The sequence below is a fragment of the Nannospalax galili genome, unplaced genomic scaffold (genome assembly GCF_000622305.1).
Source record: "Nannospalax galili isolate Female #2095 unplaced genomic scaffold, S.galili_v1.0 scaffold243, whole genome shotgun sequence".
Classification (NCBI taxonomy): domain Eukaryota; kingdom Metazoa; phylum Chordata; class Mammalia; order Rodentia; family Spalacidae; genus Nannospalax; species Nannospalax galili.
The window spans coordinates 9268277-9286762 of NW_008353490.1; the positions used below are offsets into that span (position 1 = coordinate 9268277).

General features: G+C 39.1%; 1 protein-coding gene across 6 annotated transcripts in view; it reads left to right on the forward strand.

Moving 5' to 3' along the window:
* Positions 1 to 18486, forward strand: part of Atp9b (ATPase phospholipid transporting 9B (putative)) — a 318516-nt gene that overhangs the window by 239074 nt on the left and 60956 nt on the right. For all 6 annotated transcript variants that reach the window (XM_017802611.1, XM_017802610.2, XM_017802609.2 and 3 more), the window contains 2 exons: positions 9659 to 9771; positions 12970 to 13218. In XM_017802611.1, the coding sequence (XP_017658100.1) occupies positions 9659 to 9771; positions 12970 to 13218 (362 nt within the window). The remainder of the gene's footprint in view (positions 1 to 9658; positions 9772 to 12969; positions 13219 to 18486) is intronic.

Sequence of the window (18486 nt, forward strand, 5' to 3'; positions counted from 1 at the left end):
TCAAACACTTTAACAACTGCTATTTTCCAGTGCTGTTTGTTTTTTGAGACAAAAATCTCACTGTAGCCTAGGCTGGCCTTGAACTCATAACCCTGTCTCAGCCTCCTGAGTGCTGGGATTACATGTGTGTGCTGTCAGACTCTACTAAAATAAAATATTTTAATAACCAATGAATACTTTAAAGTTTAGTGAATCAGTCTTATCACTTGAGAAGTTTTTTCATTCACTGAAGTTTGTTTTGCTATAACCAGAGATTGTTCATGTTCATCACTTTGCCTTACTAAAATCCTCACAGAAATGCTCTTGCCCTGGGAATGCTGTTGTCTCTATATACTGTATGCAGTTACTTCAGTTTACTTTATTTCTTTTAGGCTGCCTGAATCTTGATGTGCAGGCAACTTGCAGCCTAGTAGCTCTGCTCAGAGGCTCTGCATCTGCTTCCCAGCGTGGACCGCATCTGTTGCCACACTGAGAATGATGCCTGCAGGACTTTTTTCTTAAAAATCAATTTCCCCTTTGCCGGCTTTGCTCACTGAAGTCCAAAAAGCCTCTGCTTTATTAAAGATTACAGCATTTTTTTCTCAGAAGTCACAAGTAAACCTATTATCACAGGAATGCCATATCCTAAATAACCTAGTGTCTTCTCTTTGATATGGTGGCTCCCTTAACATCTGGTTCCTTAGTTAACACCTCCCTTTTCACAGTTTCTAATTTGAAGCCTGTTAGTTCCTGTCCTATTAAAATGATGGAAGTAGAAAAATAATCAGGTAGCTGGGATTATGGAAAACATGGAGGTGAGACTGAGACAGAACTCTTATCGCTCACTGCTGTTCCACCCATGACTGAGAGCACAAAGGGAATCTAGAGTGAGGGAGGGATCAGGAAAAGCACATCATTGAAATCTTAACTGTTTTCAAGATTGTTCTTGCTGCTCTTCCTTGTGACACTCACCCAAAGGAACAGTGCACAAGCATGCCAAAGGAACACTGCACAGAACCCAGCCAGGTGTGAACACCCTTAACTAGAATGGCAGAACAGGTGTTAGTTAGCACCCTTAACTAGACTGGCAGAACAGGCTCGTGAGCACCCCGAACTAGAATGGCAGAACAGGTGTGAGCACCCTTAACTGGAGTGACAGAACTGGTGTGAGCATCCTTAACTGGAATGACAGAATCAGTGTGAGCACCCTTAACTGGAATGGCAGAACAGGTGTGAGCATCTTTAACTAGAGTGATAGAGCAGGTGTGAGTATCCTTAACTAGAGTGGCAGAACAACAGAGCCCATTGCATTGTCTGAAGCCATGCTAGTCAGTAGTTTAAATGTATCAATTTTGAACTGATTCAAACATGGCTTATTAGCAGGTTAGAAATTTTAGATACAGTTACAAAGATACACAGTGGTTTGATTCAAATGAAAAACTCGGGCTCTATCTCTCTCCTGCACTGCATTTAATATAACTATTATACAATTCTAGGCACTGTTCAGTCCCTTCTCCACTCATAATCCCAGGAAGCTCCTACCCTACTCTTTGTTCCTATGGATTTTCCTAGTGTGAACATATCATATGAATGGTATCATAGAGCATGTGGCCCCATGTGTCTGACTTCTTTCATTTAGTTGAATATTTTCATTGTTCATCCAAATTGAAGTATGTATCTGTGCTTCATTCTTTTTTGCTGCTTAATGGTATTCCATTGTGTATACCATATTTTATTTATCCATTTATGAGTGAATGGACATTTGGATTACTTTCTTTTTGTTTATTAGAGAGGATGCTATGAATATTTAGAGTTTTAGCTAAGACAAATTAGGCATAAAAGAAGTGGCAGCCATATTGTAGAGAAGAATAGAACTATTTGTGTATAACTCAGTCTGGTGTATAAGAAGTACTAATGGATTTCTTAAAAATCTATTAATAGCCAGGGTTGGTAAGATTTCAGAACACAAATACTTCTATGTACTAGCAATGAACTCTCAAAGTAGAAAGCTATTTCATTTATAATGGCATCAAAAAGTAAACCATTTCTTCATGCTAATATGCCAAACGAATTCCCAGATTAAGCTACAGATTCCAAATACCTATTTGCAGGGGCTGGAGAGATGTCTCAGAGGTTAAGAGCACTGGCTACTCTTGCAGAGGACTTGGTTTAGTTCCCAGCACTAACATGGCAGCCAACAACCACCTGTAACCCCAGTTCTAGGAGATCCAACCCATCTTCTGGCCTTCGTGGGCATTGTACAACATGGGTGCACTTACATACATGCAGGCAAAACACTTATACACATAAAATAAAATAAATTTTAGAAAATTAAATCCCAGCTGCATTTTTTGCATCAGTTGGCCATTTGATCCTAAAATCCACATGGATATATCAAGAGGGACCCAGTATAAGTAAAACAATTTTGAAAAGAATGAAGTTAGAAAACAACAGATATCTATGTACAATAATAAAGTTAGACCTCTCTACCGTACATCATACACAAAGTTCACTCAGAAGAGGTCCTAGGCCTAAATATCACCACTAAAATTGTAGTCTTTTAAATTGTTCAGCCTTAAGGAATTTCTCTGACTTCTTCACACCATCTTTTCTGGCTCTAAATAAACAACATAATAAAAGGCTTTTCAAAAATATCTCAACTCTGGGAGCTGGGATCTAAACTTTGAGCTGGGTGTGGTTGCACATGCCTACATTCAGGAGGTATAGGCTGGAAGCAATGCAAGTGAGGCTAGCTAGGCAACACAGCAAAACTCTGAGTCAAAAATCTAAATGCAGACCTTTATAACCATTATCCAAAGGGAGGACAAATTCAAAGCTGGACTTCAATTTAGTTATCTTTTACATGATTTCAGCTAAATGTATATATGCAACCATATGTTTAATATTTTAGTGCCTGTCTCTGCACCTGTGTTTCAAGAGTCTTTGTGCATGTGTAGAATTACTCTTGAGATTTCTCCAAGAATGTAAGAAAAAAAAATATAGTAAATGGCATTGTTGAACTTAGGAAGCATAGATTTATAATACTGCATTACATAGGCCAAAAAAAAAAAAAGGATGACTAAAGCAATGTATTAAAATAGGAGTCACATTCAAACCCCAAATTTACTACCTAGAAATAGCCTCAGTGACATGAATCTTAATCTTTGTGTTTGGAAATTATCAGATGTCAGTATGGATCTAGTATATTTGAAATGCCAGGCTTTTCTTCTCCAATAATCTTTGGAAAAAAGATACCCCAAAGTGAATGATAGATGATTATGATTCAAATATATGGAATGCCATGTATGCCTTCTACATGCTTCTTTCATGCTAATTAGGCTCATTATCTTCATTATTTTCAGTAGCAGTTCTTTTCATTCCTGATTGAGAGCCAGGCTTTGGTGATAATATTGAGATAATGTAGAGACTCAGAACTGAGAGTATAGTTTAGCGATACAGTGCTTCCTAGCAGGCTCAAAGCCCTGGGTTTGATCCCTAGCACTGGCATGGGATGAAGAGGAGGAGACCAAGTCAGGACAGTGAGTGGCACATACCTGTAATCCCAACATTTCAAAAGCTGAAGCAAGGAGATCAGGAGTTAGAGAATACCCTGGACTATGTGGCAAATTTGCTATGATGCAGGCACCCATACATACAAAAATACATGCACACACAATGAATATACTTTAAAATTTCTCTTCATTTGAGTTTTTAACATTTATTTAACAGCACAGGTCTAGAGGTCAGAGGACAACTTATAGGAGTCTGTTCTCTCCTTTCAGCACATGGTTCCTGGGGATCAAACTTGAGTAGTCAGACTTGGTGGGAAGTATCTTTACCTGCTGAGCCATCTTGCTGGTTCCTTATTTGAATTTTTATAATATCCCAAGTGCTTGTGATAAAGGAGTGTATTAACTATATTACTTGTAGTTTAGTGAAACATAAAATGTAGCTATCCATGAACTTAGGAGTTCATGTTCTGCCTTGATAAGACTCTAAGACATCATGCAACAATTAGATCAAATCCTGACCTCTCTGTTTAGGGAGGAAATACCAGTTACGTGGACAGAGTGGGTGTTAATGTAAAGAGCAAAAAGAAAACCCAATCAGAGGCTCCAGCTGGGTGAAAATTGCATGAACAGTTCCGTGTTTCTGAACCCTTGTTGCAGAACACCTACCTCTTCTGTTTGCGACTGGGCTTCACACATCATGGTATCTCAATTTCATTTGTATAGTTTTAAAGTATATGTTAAAATAAATTGTGCCAGGTTTCTTCAAGTGACCTGCTCATGTGCTGTGTGTAATGCTGATGCAGTTAAAGGGATTTTGATTGCTGTGTCACCATTTACTATAAACACTATGTATAGCCTTTAACTTATCCAGATTGTATACACAGGCAGGGTGAAAACAAGGGTAGCATTTCGGATCCAATTGTGTACGTTCAGTTGCTTACATCTATGTCTGCTGGCAGACACACTGTAAGTTAGTAAAAGAGAAAAAAATGAATGTGCTATTTCTAACAACAAATGTAGTTCTTAGAGATATAGTAGAGTGGAGAGATCATTGAAACTGGTTTGGAAATAATTGGATCAAATCAACACAGCCATCAGTTAGCTTTCATTTTTGTATCTAATTCCATTGCCAGTGCATTTGGTTTTGAAGGAAAAGAATCTTAAGTGAAATACATGAACTATCAGAAACAGCATACCATTGTGTCTGGAAGATGGCACAATGTGTAAGTGCAGATGTTACATTCCTGTTAATTCTCTGAAACTGAATCTTCCTTCACTTGATCCATGGGTCATAGTCAACACCTTTTTTATTTATTTATTTTTATTTTATATGCATGAATGTTATGCCTGCATGTGTGTAAGTGTACCTGTGTTATGCAGTGCCCATGGAGGACAGATGAGGGTGTCAGTCAGATCCCCTAGAACTGGAGTTGTGGATGGTTATTACCTGCAATGTGAGTGCTGGGATTCGAACCTGGGTCTTCAGCAAGAGCAGCCCAAGTGCTCTTAACTGCTGGGCCATCTCTCCAGCCCCTAGTCAACAGTTTTTTGTATGAAAAAGGAGAAGGCACCTCAGGCTGTTCTCAGACTTACCAAATGTGGCCCTGACCTGAGGCACTTAAAGAGAATACTCAGCACAGCTTTTTCTTCCAGATATTCTCAGTTAGTGGATATTATGGTTTGGCTATACAGTAACTGCCTTCGCCCCCCAGATTCATGAACTGAAGGTTTGAGTACCAGCTACTGCCACTATTTTAGGAGATATTGGAGATCTGGAAATGTTAGGAAGTGGAACCTATCTGGAGGAAGTAGGTCACTGGGACTATATCCTTGGGCTCTCGCTCTGGCTCTTGTTCTTACTCTTTCTCTCTCCCTCTCTTCTCTCTCTCTCCCTCCCCCCTCTCTCTCTCCACTCTCTGCCTCCTATCTACCATTAAGTGAGTAGCTTCTGCCACATTCTCCCACTACCATAATGCTCTGCCCCACTATAGGCCCAGAATCAACGGAACCAAGGACTGTGGACTGAACCCCCTGAAGCCATGTACCAAAATCAATCCTTCCTATCTTTAAGTTGTGTACGCCAAGTATTTTACCAGAGTGATGCTATTCTAATAATATTGATGAGAACTGGGAACAACCTGTAGGTCCCAGATCTCCCCTTCATAGTTCCTGGGGTATTCATACTTAGGCTCAGAAGAAGCACCAGAGTATGTGGAGCTCCTGAACAAAGGACCATCCTCCCACACAGTCTGTACAGAGAAGCATCTCAGTATCTCAGTCCCTGTCTGCTGCCTGCATGTGACATAAATTCACTATCTCCATTAAACCAAAGACAGGACACAAACTCTCCTCCTCACAGTGATTTTCAGATGTAACACAGACTTTCCTCCTCATGATATCTTCTGATGTGACACAGGCTCTTCACCTTATGGTGACACGGGCTTTCTTCCTTATAGTGTCCTACTGGTTCAGCACAGGGTTTTCTCCTTATAGTGATACAGGCTGTTTTCACCACATCCTCTTACTGCAGCACTGGCTCTCGCCCTCCCAGTGTCCTCCTGATGTGTCACAAGCTTTCCTCTTTTCAGTGTCCTCTGATGTGATATGGGCTCACCTCCTCATAATGTCTTTCTGAAGTGACACAGGCTCTCCTCTTTACAGTGCCCTCCACACCTGATGCAGACTCTCCTGAGTGTCTTCCTGACATGTTATATCTCTCCTCTTCCTCTTTTGACCTCTGTCAAACCCTACCCCTCATGTTTCTGCCTTCTAGGAACAGTGCTATGCCTATACTCCCAGAACAGAACTGCCTCCATGGGCACCTCTGGCTAAGTTCCTCCTCTCTGAGTCAGGCTCGTGGCTTCTATAGAGCATCTTCCCTCTTGGAGTGTTTCTTGTCTTACCTTTACTTCCCTGAGCTTAGGGCCTCTGGAAGTAGGATTGTTTTCTGCTTATCTCTCTCGCTATACAATCTTGAAGAAAGAAATCAGCACTTTTTAGAGACTTTATGAATTATCATATTTATTCTTTACAGTATGCATGTAAAAGTTTTTTTTTTTTCCTTTTTTAAAACCAAGTAAACATTACTTGGGGTGTTTAAAGCAACTGATACACCACCATGCAAGTTACAGGGAAAATTTGAACCCAAGCTGTCTACTCCTACCCCTGTCTATCCCTTTGTGGGATGATGCCTTGTAATGAATGTTGACAAATGAATGTAAGGTCCTAGTTCATTTGAAAATTGTGGAAATGTGGGAAATGGAGGGCTGTGGCCCCATGCTGAGGAAGGTGGCAGCCAGGAGTGTCAAACAGTATGAAGAAAGTGGCTCTAGGCTGCATCTCAAAAATATCTATTTTCTAGTATGAGTTTATATTTAAAAGTGTAAACCATGGCAAATTGCTCATTACTTTTAAGCAAGGGAGTGATGTGAAGGGATTTTCATTTTAGAAAGTAGTACTGATGGGAAACTGGTTATAAAACATTAGACCTTGAGTCAGAGAATCTCTAAAAGAGGCTCACAAGTTAGCATGGGAGATGAAGGCTAGAGAGATGGCTCAGCAGTTAAGAGCACTGGCTCCTTTTGTAGAGGACCCAGGTTCAATTCCAAGTACCTACATAGTGGCTAACAATTGTTGGTAACTCCAGTTCCAGGGGACTTCGACGTCCTTTTACTTCCACAGGCATTGCACAACATGGGTGCACTTATACAATACAAGCAATACACTCATACAAATAAAAATTTAAAAATAATAAATAAAAACTTTTCTTAAAACGATGGGAGATGAAGAAGACAGTGCTAGGGATTCCTAAACAGAAGTCAGAGAAGGAAGAGTTGTACTCTATTCTTGAGCTACAATTGAGAAACTTGAGGATTGGGTCCATATGGATAGACAACACAGAAGGAAGAAAGGATAGTATGGTGACAGTGATGCTGTGTGGACTGTTGTTGGCAGCTACTCCTCCCTGTTTGGGACTTCCTACATCCAGTATGCCACCTGTGAGATCCTTGTGTCATACTTGGCATTTCACTGTGAGGAGGCAGTGGTGAGGGTCCTGCTTGTTAGTCAAGGTGCCTGCGAAGGGAATACAATATATCTGTAACACAGATATCAATTATCTCAAATGAAGAAAAAAAATGAGAGTTCTTTTCTTATCTAGTCAACAGGTAATGAAAATGTAGAATAATCTGTAGAAGAAATAAAGTTCAACTGTATAAAACTTTTGGGCTATTGAGGGAAGGGAGGGTGAAGGTGAGTTACCCTGGGTGATGAGAAGGTGTACAGCAGGTGGACACAGGGAGTCTGCACCAGATGCCAGGAGACAGTGAGCACAACCCACTGGCCTTGTGAAGTAGAGCATCTCAGCTCTGAGTCACAACAGCAAAAAGCATAGCATAGGAGGAGGGAAATGTTATTTCTCTATTTAGGGCTCTTTTAGTACTTGCATGAGTTTGTTTAAAAACTTAAATGATTTATCATTCTTAGTCTAAGCTGTACCCGTGTTTGTTGTAGTATTCTTTTAACTTTACATGTAAAATTGCTGATAATAAAATGTTAGCTTAACTTCCTTAGTACACCCTGTTAATCATCAAGAGAAAAAGTCTGTAACAAATTTTTCACTTATATCAAGTAATCATAAACATAGAATATTTGTAAACAACTTATTTAAATTATTTAGAACTTTTCTTTCCATATGTATAATAGAGGTGAACTTTGTATTTATTCTACCAGTTAATATTTTGTTTTATTACCTTTGGAAAAGTAATAAAAGAACTCTGATTTTTCCATGTTTGCTATAGGCTGTTTATAGCACGCCCTCATTTCATTTGGAGACTGACTACGTTATTTAATATAACCTTGTATTTTAAATTAATTCCATTTTGAGATTGGCATAGACCACATCTTGAATAACTGTGGTTTCATTTCCAGTTCTCTGAAGTTGGGAACATCTACTCAGGGATAGTGCACCACCAGTTTACAAATCTGTGTAATTGAACGCTGCAGATAATAACTACTCTGGAATTTGCAAAACTGTAAACTGTGTGAACTAAGTCTATAAGAGCATTTGTCAAAATAGTGTCTAAAATAATTAAAACATAAAGACTTGTCCTTTTATTAAAAGACTGATCTAGTGATAGAACAATAACCCATTGTTCCATAACCCAATTTGGTCTGAATGTAAATCTTGACTAATCATTGATAGGTGTTGTCAATATCACATGAGCCAAAGAAAATATAAATTATTGTACAAATGTTTTGTAGCCATGTGAAAAGGCCTAGAAATGGCCTTGCCATTGCCTGTCACACCTCTCACTTCTTCAGTGTCCATTGGTTGGTAACCCTACCTATAAGTGCTTTGAGCCCAGTACAGAAGCCCCAAGGGAAGCAAGGGTTGAGCACTGTACATGGCAGCACATATGCTATTACCATAAGTATTCCTGTATTGTCCTACTCCTGTGGAGCCAGGTAAATAATCATATTCATGAATCGCATATGTATTTGTGCATTAAATGAGATGTATATAGCTCTGCTTTGTTTGCAGTCCTGGTATGTCCATTTTAATGCTTCTGCTCTATTCTGAGAACTGAATGTTAAAAGCACATCCTAATGGCTCTCTAAGAAACGTGCCTAAGGAAATTGCCTCCCGTTTCACAAACCTTTCCTATCAGTCCAGGTGATATAAATGTGTGCTAAGAATTAAACACATCTGGAGTATTTATTTCTCTACCAAAAATACTTAATTTTCCAAACTAGGTTTTCTTGAAGCTGCTAAGCCATGTTAATTTGGAGTTAGCTGGTTTCATTCTCCAACTCAGTACTATGGCTTAATTTCCTAGTTTATGCCTATTTCAGAACAGGCAGTAATTTGTTTTATGCCAAATAACACATCTGAGTTACAAAGCATAGCCTCAGAGTTTTTCATATAGCTAGAGCCCTTTCCATTGTTGAAGGTTGTTAAAGGCAACTTGACATCCTTAAAAGAAAACATTTCAGCTTCACTGTCAGACTGGGCATTCTGTGGGCACTTTGTGCCTGTCTCCTAGGAGCTGTCCCAGCCGCACAGCCAGAGATGTAATGAGCAGAGCTCCCATGCAAAGCTCCTTCTGGAGCAGCAGGGCCTTCCTTGTACTGCCTGTGTTTAACCACTGCTAATCTCTGTGTCACAGGAACTCTCACTCAGAACGAGATGGTTTTTAAGCGGCTCCACCTGGGCACTGTCTCCTATGGAATGGACACAATGGACGAAATCCAAAACCATGTCCTGAATTCCTACTTGCAGGTATGTGAATGTACTTCTGAATGTCATATTCTCCCAAAAGCACCTGCACTGCTGAGTTAAATTGAACCTATTATGTGTTAATTTGAAGATTCCATATTTTATTGCTACCTTGTTATCATTTCTAATATCTCAATCAAGAAGCAACCTTGGCTAGCATGTCTATATTAGCATAGTCATGGAAAGCAAATGAGCTCAAATCATTTATTTATATTGAGTTTTCCAGTGAATTATTTCTAAAAATATTGTTTGGTAAGCAGCATTCTAAAGGCTATTTAATAGAATAGTAACGTATTTTTATTTTATGTGTATGAGTATATTGCCTGCATGTGCACCTGTGTTGTACAGTGCCCACAGAGGTCAGAAAAGGACTTTGGATCCCCTGGAACTGCAGTTATAGACAGTTGTTAGCCACCATGTGAGTGGTGGTAACCAAACCTGGGTCCTCTGCAAGAGCAGCCAGTGCTCTTAACCACTAAGCCATCTCTCCAGCCCCTGTTTCATTTTTTTCAATAATCAAAAGTAGAGAACTCACTAATATGCACCACCATATGCCTTTCACTCACCTCCAACAGTGATCAGTGCATGGAAGATTTGTCTTTCACCTCAATATTTTGAAATGAATCTCAAATCTCAGTATTTTATCTTAAGTATTTATCCTTTGGCATTATTTTAAAGGTATTGCCACCCTGAGGTACAAGAATAGGACTTATTGGTTGAACATGAGAATGCAGCCTAGAAGCCATGTTATCTGCAGAGGCTTAGAGACAGGTGTGCCATGTGGAGTACTCCCTGGCCTGACTCTTTCCAATGGTCCATGATCCTGACTTTAGTTCCATCAGGGCCCTTTTGTATGTTTAGATCAAATAGAGGGTGTGTGGCTCTGGCCCCAAGTAATATTTGTGACTCATTAATTTGGACTTCTTTTTGCTTGTCATAATTTGAAGTCACCAATTCAGAAACATTATGCTTGGTAATTCCAGGAAAGCTGTTTAAAATGTCAGGTATAGTATGGTAGTTGGTGTTAGAAATTACTCCTTTCTCAGGCTGATTCTCTGCCAGTTGGTTAGTTTACTTTGAACATAACAATACACATCTTTTTAGTCAAAGCCACTCAGGTCCAAAGGTGTCTGAAGATCAACTGGGTAGGCTTATCAGTTCTTAGAGCACACACCTGCGACTTCAACTACAGAGCCAGCAGAGTGTTTATATATATAGTAATTTGCTTCAGACTTGATTTTGTACAGACTAAATTGCATTTTTTTTCTATAGAATTCAGTTGTCAGCAATGTCTTGTTCTTGAGTAATTACCTGGCATATACCTTGTTCTTAAGATGTTGACAACTGAATAAAAAATATTCCATGTGTAGTACACATTTATTATATGTGATATATCTGCAGGAATGCACTGAGTGCCTCAGTAAGTAGGGATATAAGTGTTATAAAGTATTTTTGTTCATTTGGGTAGATACAAAGTATTTTTAAAACTAGAATGTTTTTATTTGTGTGTGGGGGGGTAGATCCAAAGTATTTTTAAACCTAGGATGTTTGTGTGTGTTTGTGTGTGTGTGTGTGTGTGTGTGTGTGTGTGTGTGTGTATGTGATACTTGAGATCAAACCTAGGGCTGTATGAGTGAATGGCAAACAGTCTGCAGACCTCTGAACTACACCCTTGCCCTAGAATATTTATTTCTAGAAGAAAAAAAATTTAACAGGAAGGACTAAAGCTTCCTTTCTCCTAGGAATCTGTGTCTAGAATGAAGTGGTACCAAGTAATCACTACTTGTTAAAAACTTAATTTAGGCAGGTATTGTGGTACACACCTGTAATCTCAGTACTCGGAAAGCTGAAGCAAGAGGATGGAGAGTTCTAGGCCAGCCTGGGATGCATATGGACTCCTAAAAACTAACTTGTTATCCATGAATGTGATTTATAGCTCTAAATAACTTATTTTACCAAGAAAATATTAAAAGCAGAAGAGATGACTAATCATTAGATAAGCACAATATTTAATGTTTACTTATATCTAAGAATATTTGAAGATCAGTTTTACTAAAAGCTGTCTGTAGACTTGTCCAGCAGCACTCTGTGAAATTATGTAAGTCTTTGTGTTCTATTATTCCAATGAACTAGTATAGTAGCCCACTCTAATGTAGCACAAATCTTTCATAACCTGATTATATTTGCCCACTGGAAGCACTGGGTGGTAGGGAGCATACTCTTTAATAGAATTTGTATGAAATTAAATTACACAAGCATCAGTGAACATAACATAATTCAGAAGGGGAAGGGCTGAGCTTCTAGGGCAGCTCAGTGTGAGGTATTGCAGATTTGGGGCTGACATGCAACTATGGGCAGTGGGCAGTGCAGGTGAGTGTCAAGTAGACACCTCCTCATGAAGCCCTGTGGCTTGGTGGAGGAATTCATACTCAGTGACTCTCAGTGGCTCTGACCCCCAGTCTCTTTCTGGGGCCTGTCCAGTGTCTCTGAAATTAATGGGAGGACATATGTCAGTCCTTTGAGAGGTGTCCTCTGTCATCTGCTGAGGTAGAAGTAACAAAAACTCACTACTGGTGGTGACAACTCACACACATAGCCAAACCTGATGGTTGCTAGATGTACAGCATACTGTGGGTAGTAACTTCCCCAGAATAGGACTGAAATCTGTCAGGGTTGGTTTCCTTGAAAGGCCATATTGCTCTGTCTAATCCTTGCTAGCTGCAAACCAGACCACAGAAGTTCAAAGACTGGTGCAGAATCAATTCCAAGGGAAGATAATTAAAAATCCTGGCCTGCTTTTGGTTTTATACTATTGTATGTGCAGCATAATTTCAGAAAACTCAAAGCTGTGTGAATATATCATCATATTTTTTTACTTCCTATTTTTTAGAAGGAATGAGCTCACAATCATTGAACTTAGCAAAGTAACACTGTGGTTAAAGCGAATAAAGTGAAAGGAAACTGTCAGGTTTTGAATACTATAGCAAATATTTTGGTATATTTGACAACCTGGAAGTAGCTAAAGCATTTTGCATTACAAAGACAATGACTCATATTCATGGGTACTGTGGAAAAGAAAGAATGAAATCACTGTTCTTGTCTCTATTAGCTTATTTTAACCTTGTAAATCATGTCAGCAAATCCTGTGTCAACCACTTTATGCTCTTTCTGCCCTCATTTATTTGGCCTCCTGTTTTAAAGGTACACTCTCAAGCAAATGGAAGCAACCCCAGTTCTGCTCCACTGAGAAGAACCCCGTCTTCAACTCCTAAAGTTAAAAAAAGCGTCAGCAGTAGGATCCATGAAGCAGTGAAAGCCATTGCACTTTGTCACAACGTCACTCCAGTGTATGAGGCTCGGACTGGAGTCACTGGAGAGACAGAGTTTGCTGAAGCAGACCAAGACTTCAGTGATGAGAACCGCACCTACCAAGCATCCAGCCCAGATGAGGTCAGCTGCATTCCTTAGAGCATTTTGTTTCAGGGAGATTGTTATTCATAGTACAAACCTGCGTGATCTCTGTGTACTTTCTCTGGACCCTGCAGGCTTGAGGATTGGTTCTCTGGAGTAAAGACACAGAACAGCATCCTGGCTCCTAGCAAGAACCTTAGCTGAAGGACATATTACACTTAGGTTAACTAGAACCATTTTAGGCTCATTATGCAGAATACCTGAGAGTTACTATGTGTGAGCCTCATTAGCCACAAACTAGACCTCCAAATTTCAGATTTTTGCAAACTGGGTTTACTTATATATTAAGGAAGTTTCTTAAAAATTACGGACTTACGTCGGGCGTGGTAGTGCACGCCTTTAATCCCAGCACTTGGGAGGCAGAGGCAGGTGGATCTCTGTGAGTTTGAGGCCAGCCTGGTCTACATAGTGAGTTCCAGGCCAGCCAGGGCTACAGAGAAGTGAGTTCCAGGCCAGCTGGGGCTACAGGGAAACCCTGTCTCAAAAAGACCCAAAAAAAAAAAAAATTATGGTTTACTTTTAGCTTTATATCATTTTATTTTCAACAATAACACAAGAAAAATCAGTTTTATCAGTTTCATAAACTAATTTCTGATAAAGCCAGATTTCACTACAGCTGTTGAAACTTCAGACTATTTCTGTGTGCTACATTGTCCAGTTTTGCTTCATGTCCCAGTGAATCATTTGATTTGCATATTAAATTTCCAATTATGTATGGAATTTAGGTGTATCTATTCTTTCTAATTTTTTATTGCATTTTTGTGATTTTCATACAATATAGTTTGATAGAATTTAGATCCCCCTCCCTATCTGCACTACCCTCTATGGTCCCCTACCCAATTTAATGTACTCACATATATACATACATACATATATGTGTGTGTGTGTGTGTGTGTGTGTATCTATAAAAAAAAATACAGCCCATAGAGTCAGATTTGTGTCCCCAAATATCCTTCAGTGTGAGTTCATCCCACTGGGCCCACCCTGTAAGACACTGTCTCTCCCCATCCCAAGCAGCCATTAATTGCCAAAAGTTACTTAGATTGGATTGGGATTTCTTGCCTACTTCCCCATGTCTATGCTGGGATTTTGTCTGGCTTGAGCTTGCATAGGATTTGTGCATGCTGTCACCATTGCTATGAGTTCATATGAGTAACTGAGGTGTCTGGAAGACTTTTTTTCTTTGTGGTTATCTGCCCCCATCTGGCTCTTAGAGTCCTTCCATCTCCTCTTCCACAATGAGCCCTGAGCCTTGGGAGACACAGGTTTGAAATCATTGTCCTATTCAGGGGTAAGCACTTTGTGGCCTCTTGTTCTCTGCACATGGGCAATTTTGGGTTTCTGTGTTAATCACCTTCTGCTGCACAAGGAAATGTCTCTGATGAGAGTTGAGAGATGCATTCATCCTGTGTGTAGAGGTTGCATTTGAAGATGTATCACTTTAGGATTAAGTGTCTCACGGACTCTTATTCTCTGTGTTTGACTAAGAAACACATTAAAAAGTGTTCAACATCCTTAGTAATTAGGGAAAAGCAAATCAAAACTACTTTAAGAGTTCATCTAACACCAGTCAGAATAGCTAAGATTAAGAGAACAAATAACAAATGCTGGTGTGGCTGTGAAGAAAGGAGAACCCTCATCCACTGTTGATGGGGTTGCAAACTGATACAACCACTGTGGAAATCAGTATGGAGAACTCTTTAACAACTAAAAATAAATCTACCATATGATCTGGGCACACCACTCCTTGGCATATACCCAACAGACTCATCCTACTGCAGAGACACTTGCACAGCCATGTTTGTTGCTGCTTTTTTCATAATAGCTAAGAAATGAAAACAACCTAAATGTCCCTCAACTGATGAGTGAATAATGACAATGTGATAAATTTACACAGTGGAGTTCTACTCAGCAGTAAAGAAAAACAGAGTCACGAAATTTTGGGGTAAATGGATGGAATTAGAAACTGTTGTACTAAGTGAAGTAATACCAATTCAGAAAAACAAGTGACATATATTCTCTCTCATTTGTGGATCTTACTCCAAATCCCTAAATGTGAGTATATATTCCAATATAACCACAGGAGCCAAGAAAATAGAAAGGAATCATGGATGTAAAAGGGGAAGAAGGAACCTGAGAGGGGACAGATAGGAGGAGCCAGGTGTTACTAAGGGTGAAATGGGAAAAGGGGGGTTACTTTAACTGAGGAGGAAATAAGGAGGGCTATGCAGGGGGAGTAAGAAGAGAGATAAACAATGCTTAGATGATATGAAAAACCAGAGAGAAATATATTAGTTCAAAGCCCTACTGAAAAACATACACACTATAACTATATGAGTGCATATATATAGTGTCAGGCAGGAGAAACCTCCCTTCAAGGTGTTGGTCAGGGTAATCCAAGAGACTCCCAGAATAACACAGGCTATTGCCACAGCCTTTGATAGCCTCCTAGAAGGTAAAACCCTATTGTTGAAAACAGGCCATACTTCAGACATAGGGCTTGGAGCAATTGAGCTGGAACTGACATGGAAGCCTCCTCCCTGAACACTGACTCTCGTGGTATCAGAAGATACCTTGCAAGGTGCCAAAGAAGAAAATCAATCAGTGATCCTACCCAACTGTAAAGCCTAATAAACAACAATGCCTGGCCCAGCAGACTATCTCTATTGATGCAGAATGGTGGCACTTTTATTGTGGGCATAACCAACGGCTGTCTAATTGGAATTAAGGCTCATTTAGTGGAAGGGAACTCATGTGTGGTATTGTAAACATAGCCATATACATATATATATATATATATATATATATATACACACACACAAACACACACACACACACTAATCATAGATCCTAGAGAAAAACCTAGTTTGCCACTTCCCTAAATCAGTGTATTTTTTACTTTAGTCTAAATATACATCCTCATATTGACAGAAAAATATACCTTTCATGATTCATCAAAAAAGCTTCTTTCAACAGACTGAGACTATCACATAGGTCCAGAACTGGAATTTAGGTATATCTAGTCTTTTTTTAAATTATTTATTTAATAACCATATAATTAGAAGAAGCATTTCATGACAACACCATTGACATATTCAATAACAATTTCCAGAGCTAACATGCATCTCTTTCAAGATTGGCTGTAAATTTTTAGGTTTACACTTGAATTAATACAGTTATACAATAATTGTACTCAGTATAAACCCTTTAAGACATCAAATTAAATGAAGTTTTAACCTTTAAAAAAGATCTCATTTCATTATTAAAATACAGTTTCATACAGAAAAATTCATTTTAATGTAATTGACACCAAGATGTTTGCACATGCATTTCTAATCTCTATATATCTGATTATTACTACTCACAGTCAGTTACTTTCTGAGCTCCTTGGCGTCTGAGCATGGATAATAAGTAATCAGGCAGATTTCAATGGTAATGTTTTTCACATCTACTAACTATTAAGGAGCAAAGTTTTGTGCTTTGAAGAATTATTTTTTTAATTTTTAAAAAAATTTAATAACCACATGATTAGAAGAAGCATTTCATTACGGCTTTAGCATGTTCATTAACACACTCCAGAGCAAGGATATCTCTCTTTCAAAAGTGGCTGGAAAGTTTTAGATTCACAGCTGAATTAATACAGTTATACAATATTTAACTCAGTATAAACCCTGTAAGATATAAAATTGAATGAGTGTTTACCCTTTAAAGAAGATCTCCATTTCAAGATATGCTGTTTCCTACATTTTTTAATATTATTTTTTATTTTTTTAGAAGAAGCATATCTTTACACCTTTAACATGCCCAATAAAAGTTTCCTGAGCAAAGACACAGCTCCTTCAAAACTGCTATAAAATTTCTAGGTTCGCTGTTTAATCAATACAGTTATACAATATTGAACTCAGTATAAGCCCTGTAAGACATAAAATTGAATGGGTTTTTAACCCTCAAAAGAGATCTTTATTTCATTCTAAAATACACTGTTTCTTACAGAAAGACTCATTGTTTTTGCTAACACTGAGATGTTAGCACGTGTCTCTAATCGGTATTTATCTGATTATTACTAGTAATAATCATTTGCACAGGGATCCTTGGCACCTATGTATGTCTATAAAGTCATCGGGTAGATTTCAATGGTAATGTTCATCACCTCTACTAATTAACATGATGTAAACTTTTATGCTTCCTCCACAAATACATTTTTTTAAATTTGTTGATTTTTTTTTCTGTGTGTGTACATCACACAGAACATCCCAACCCATCTTATTCAACTATACACCCACTTCCCAGATGGCACCCTCCCATAGCCTCCCTCCCCAACTAGAGCCCTTATATTCTATTATCCCTGCTACTGTCCACTGTGTTGTCGGCACCCCTAGCCGTTCCCCACTACTTGTCCATCTGGTGAATCCCGTCAGCCTATCTAGAGGTCTTTGTTTTAGGAAGGTCAGCTGTTCCTCATCTAGCAGCAATCAGTTGTCAATATTCCTTTAGATAAGATTGGGGTCTGCTGTTCATTTTCCCAGTTCTATGCTGAGTTACTATCTAGGAGTCCCTTGGGCTACCCTGGCCAACAACACAAAACAAGGTATCTCCTAACTGGCATTGTTGCTTGTTAGGTAGCCTTTAGTTATGCATATGGACTCTTAAAAATTATATTGGCCGCTTTAATCTTTGGTTATACTTTCCTTTTGGGTGTTTAAGGCCATACAGTTGGCCCAGATAAACCAATTTATTTTTACTCTTAAGGTCCTTTGAGGATCTGTTCCTCAGGGGTCACATGGGCTTGGGAGGAGCCCCTGGCTCCTTTCTTTTACCAGTTCTGCCTATGTGAAGATAAATCAAAGATCCTGCTCTCGACCATGGCTGGCTTCACTTGGAAGCACAGAGGAAATGTTTCCTCTGTGTTGACCCTCTTCTTTGTAGACCGGACACTAGTTCATGTCCATCTCTTTGTGTCTCCTTGGCCTCCTTGATCAAGAGGACAGGTGACCGACCCACCACAATTACAGGACATTTTGGGAGATGCTCATAGTCCCCTGGAACTAGTTGACCTAGGAGGACAAGGAGCAAAAACTGTCCTTTATGTCCCTCTGACCAAATTAGTATAGGCCTCAAAGTATGTCTGTTAAATATCCAAGAAGGTTAGTTCTACCAGTCTGGTACTTTTAATTACTGTGTGTCATGTAGATAAATCTTGGGCAAAGATCAGTTATTCTCAGATAAACCTTACCTAGACGGCAGTGG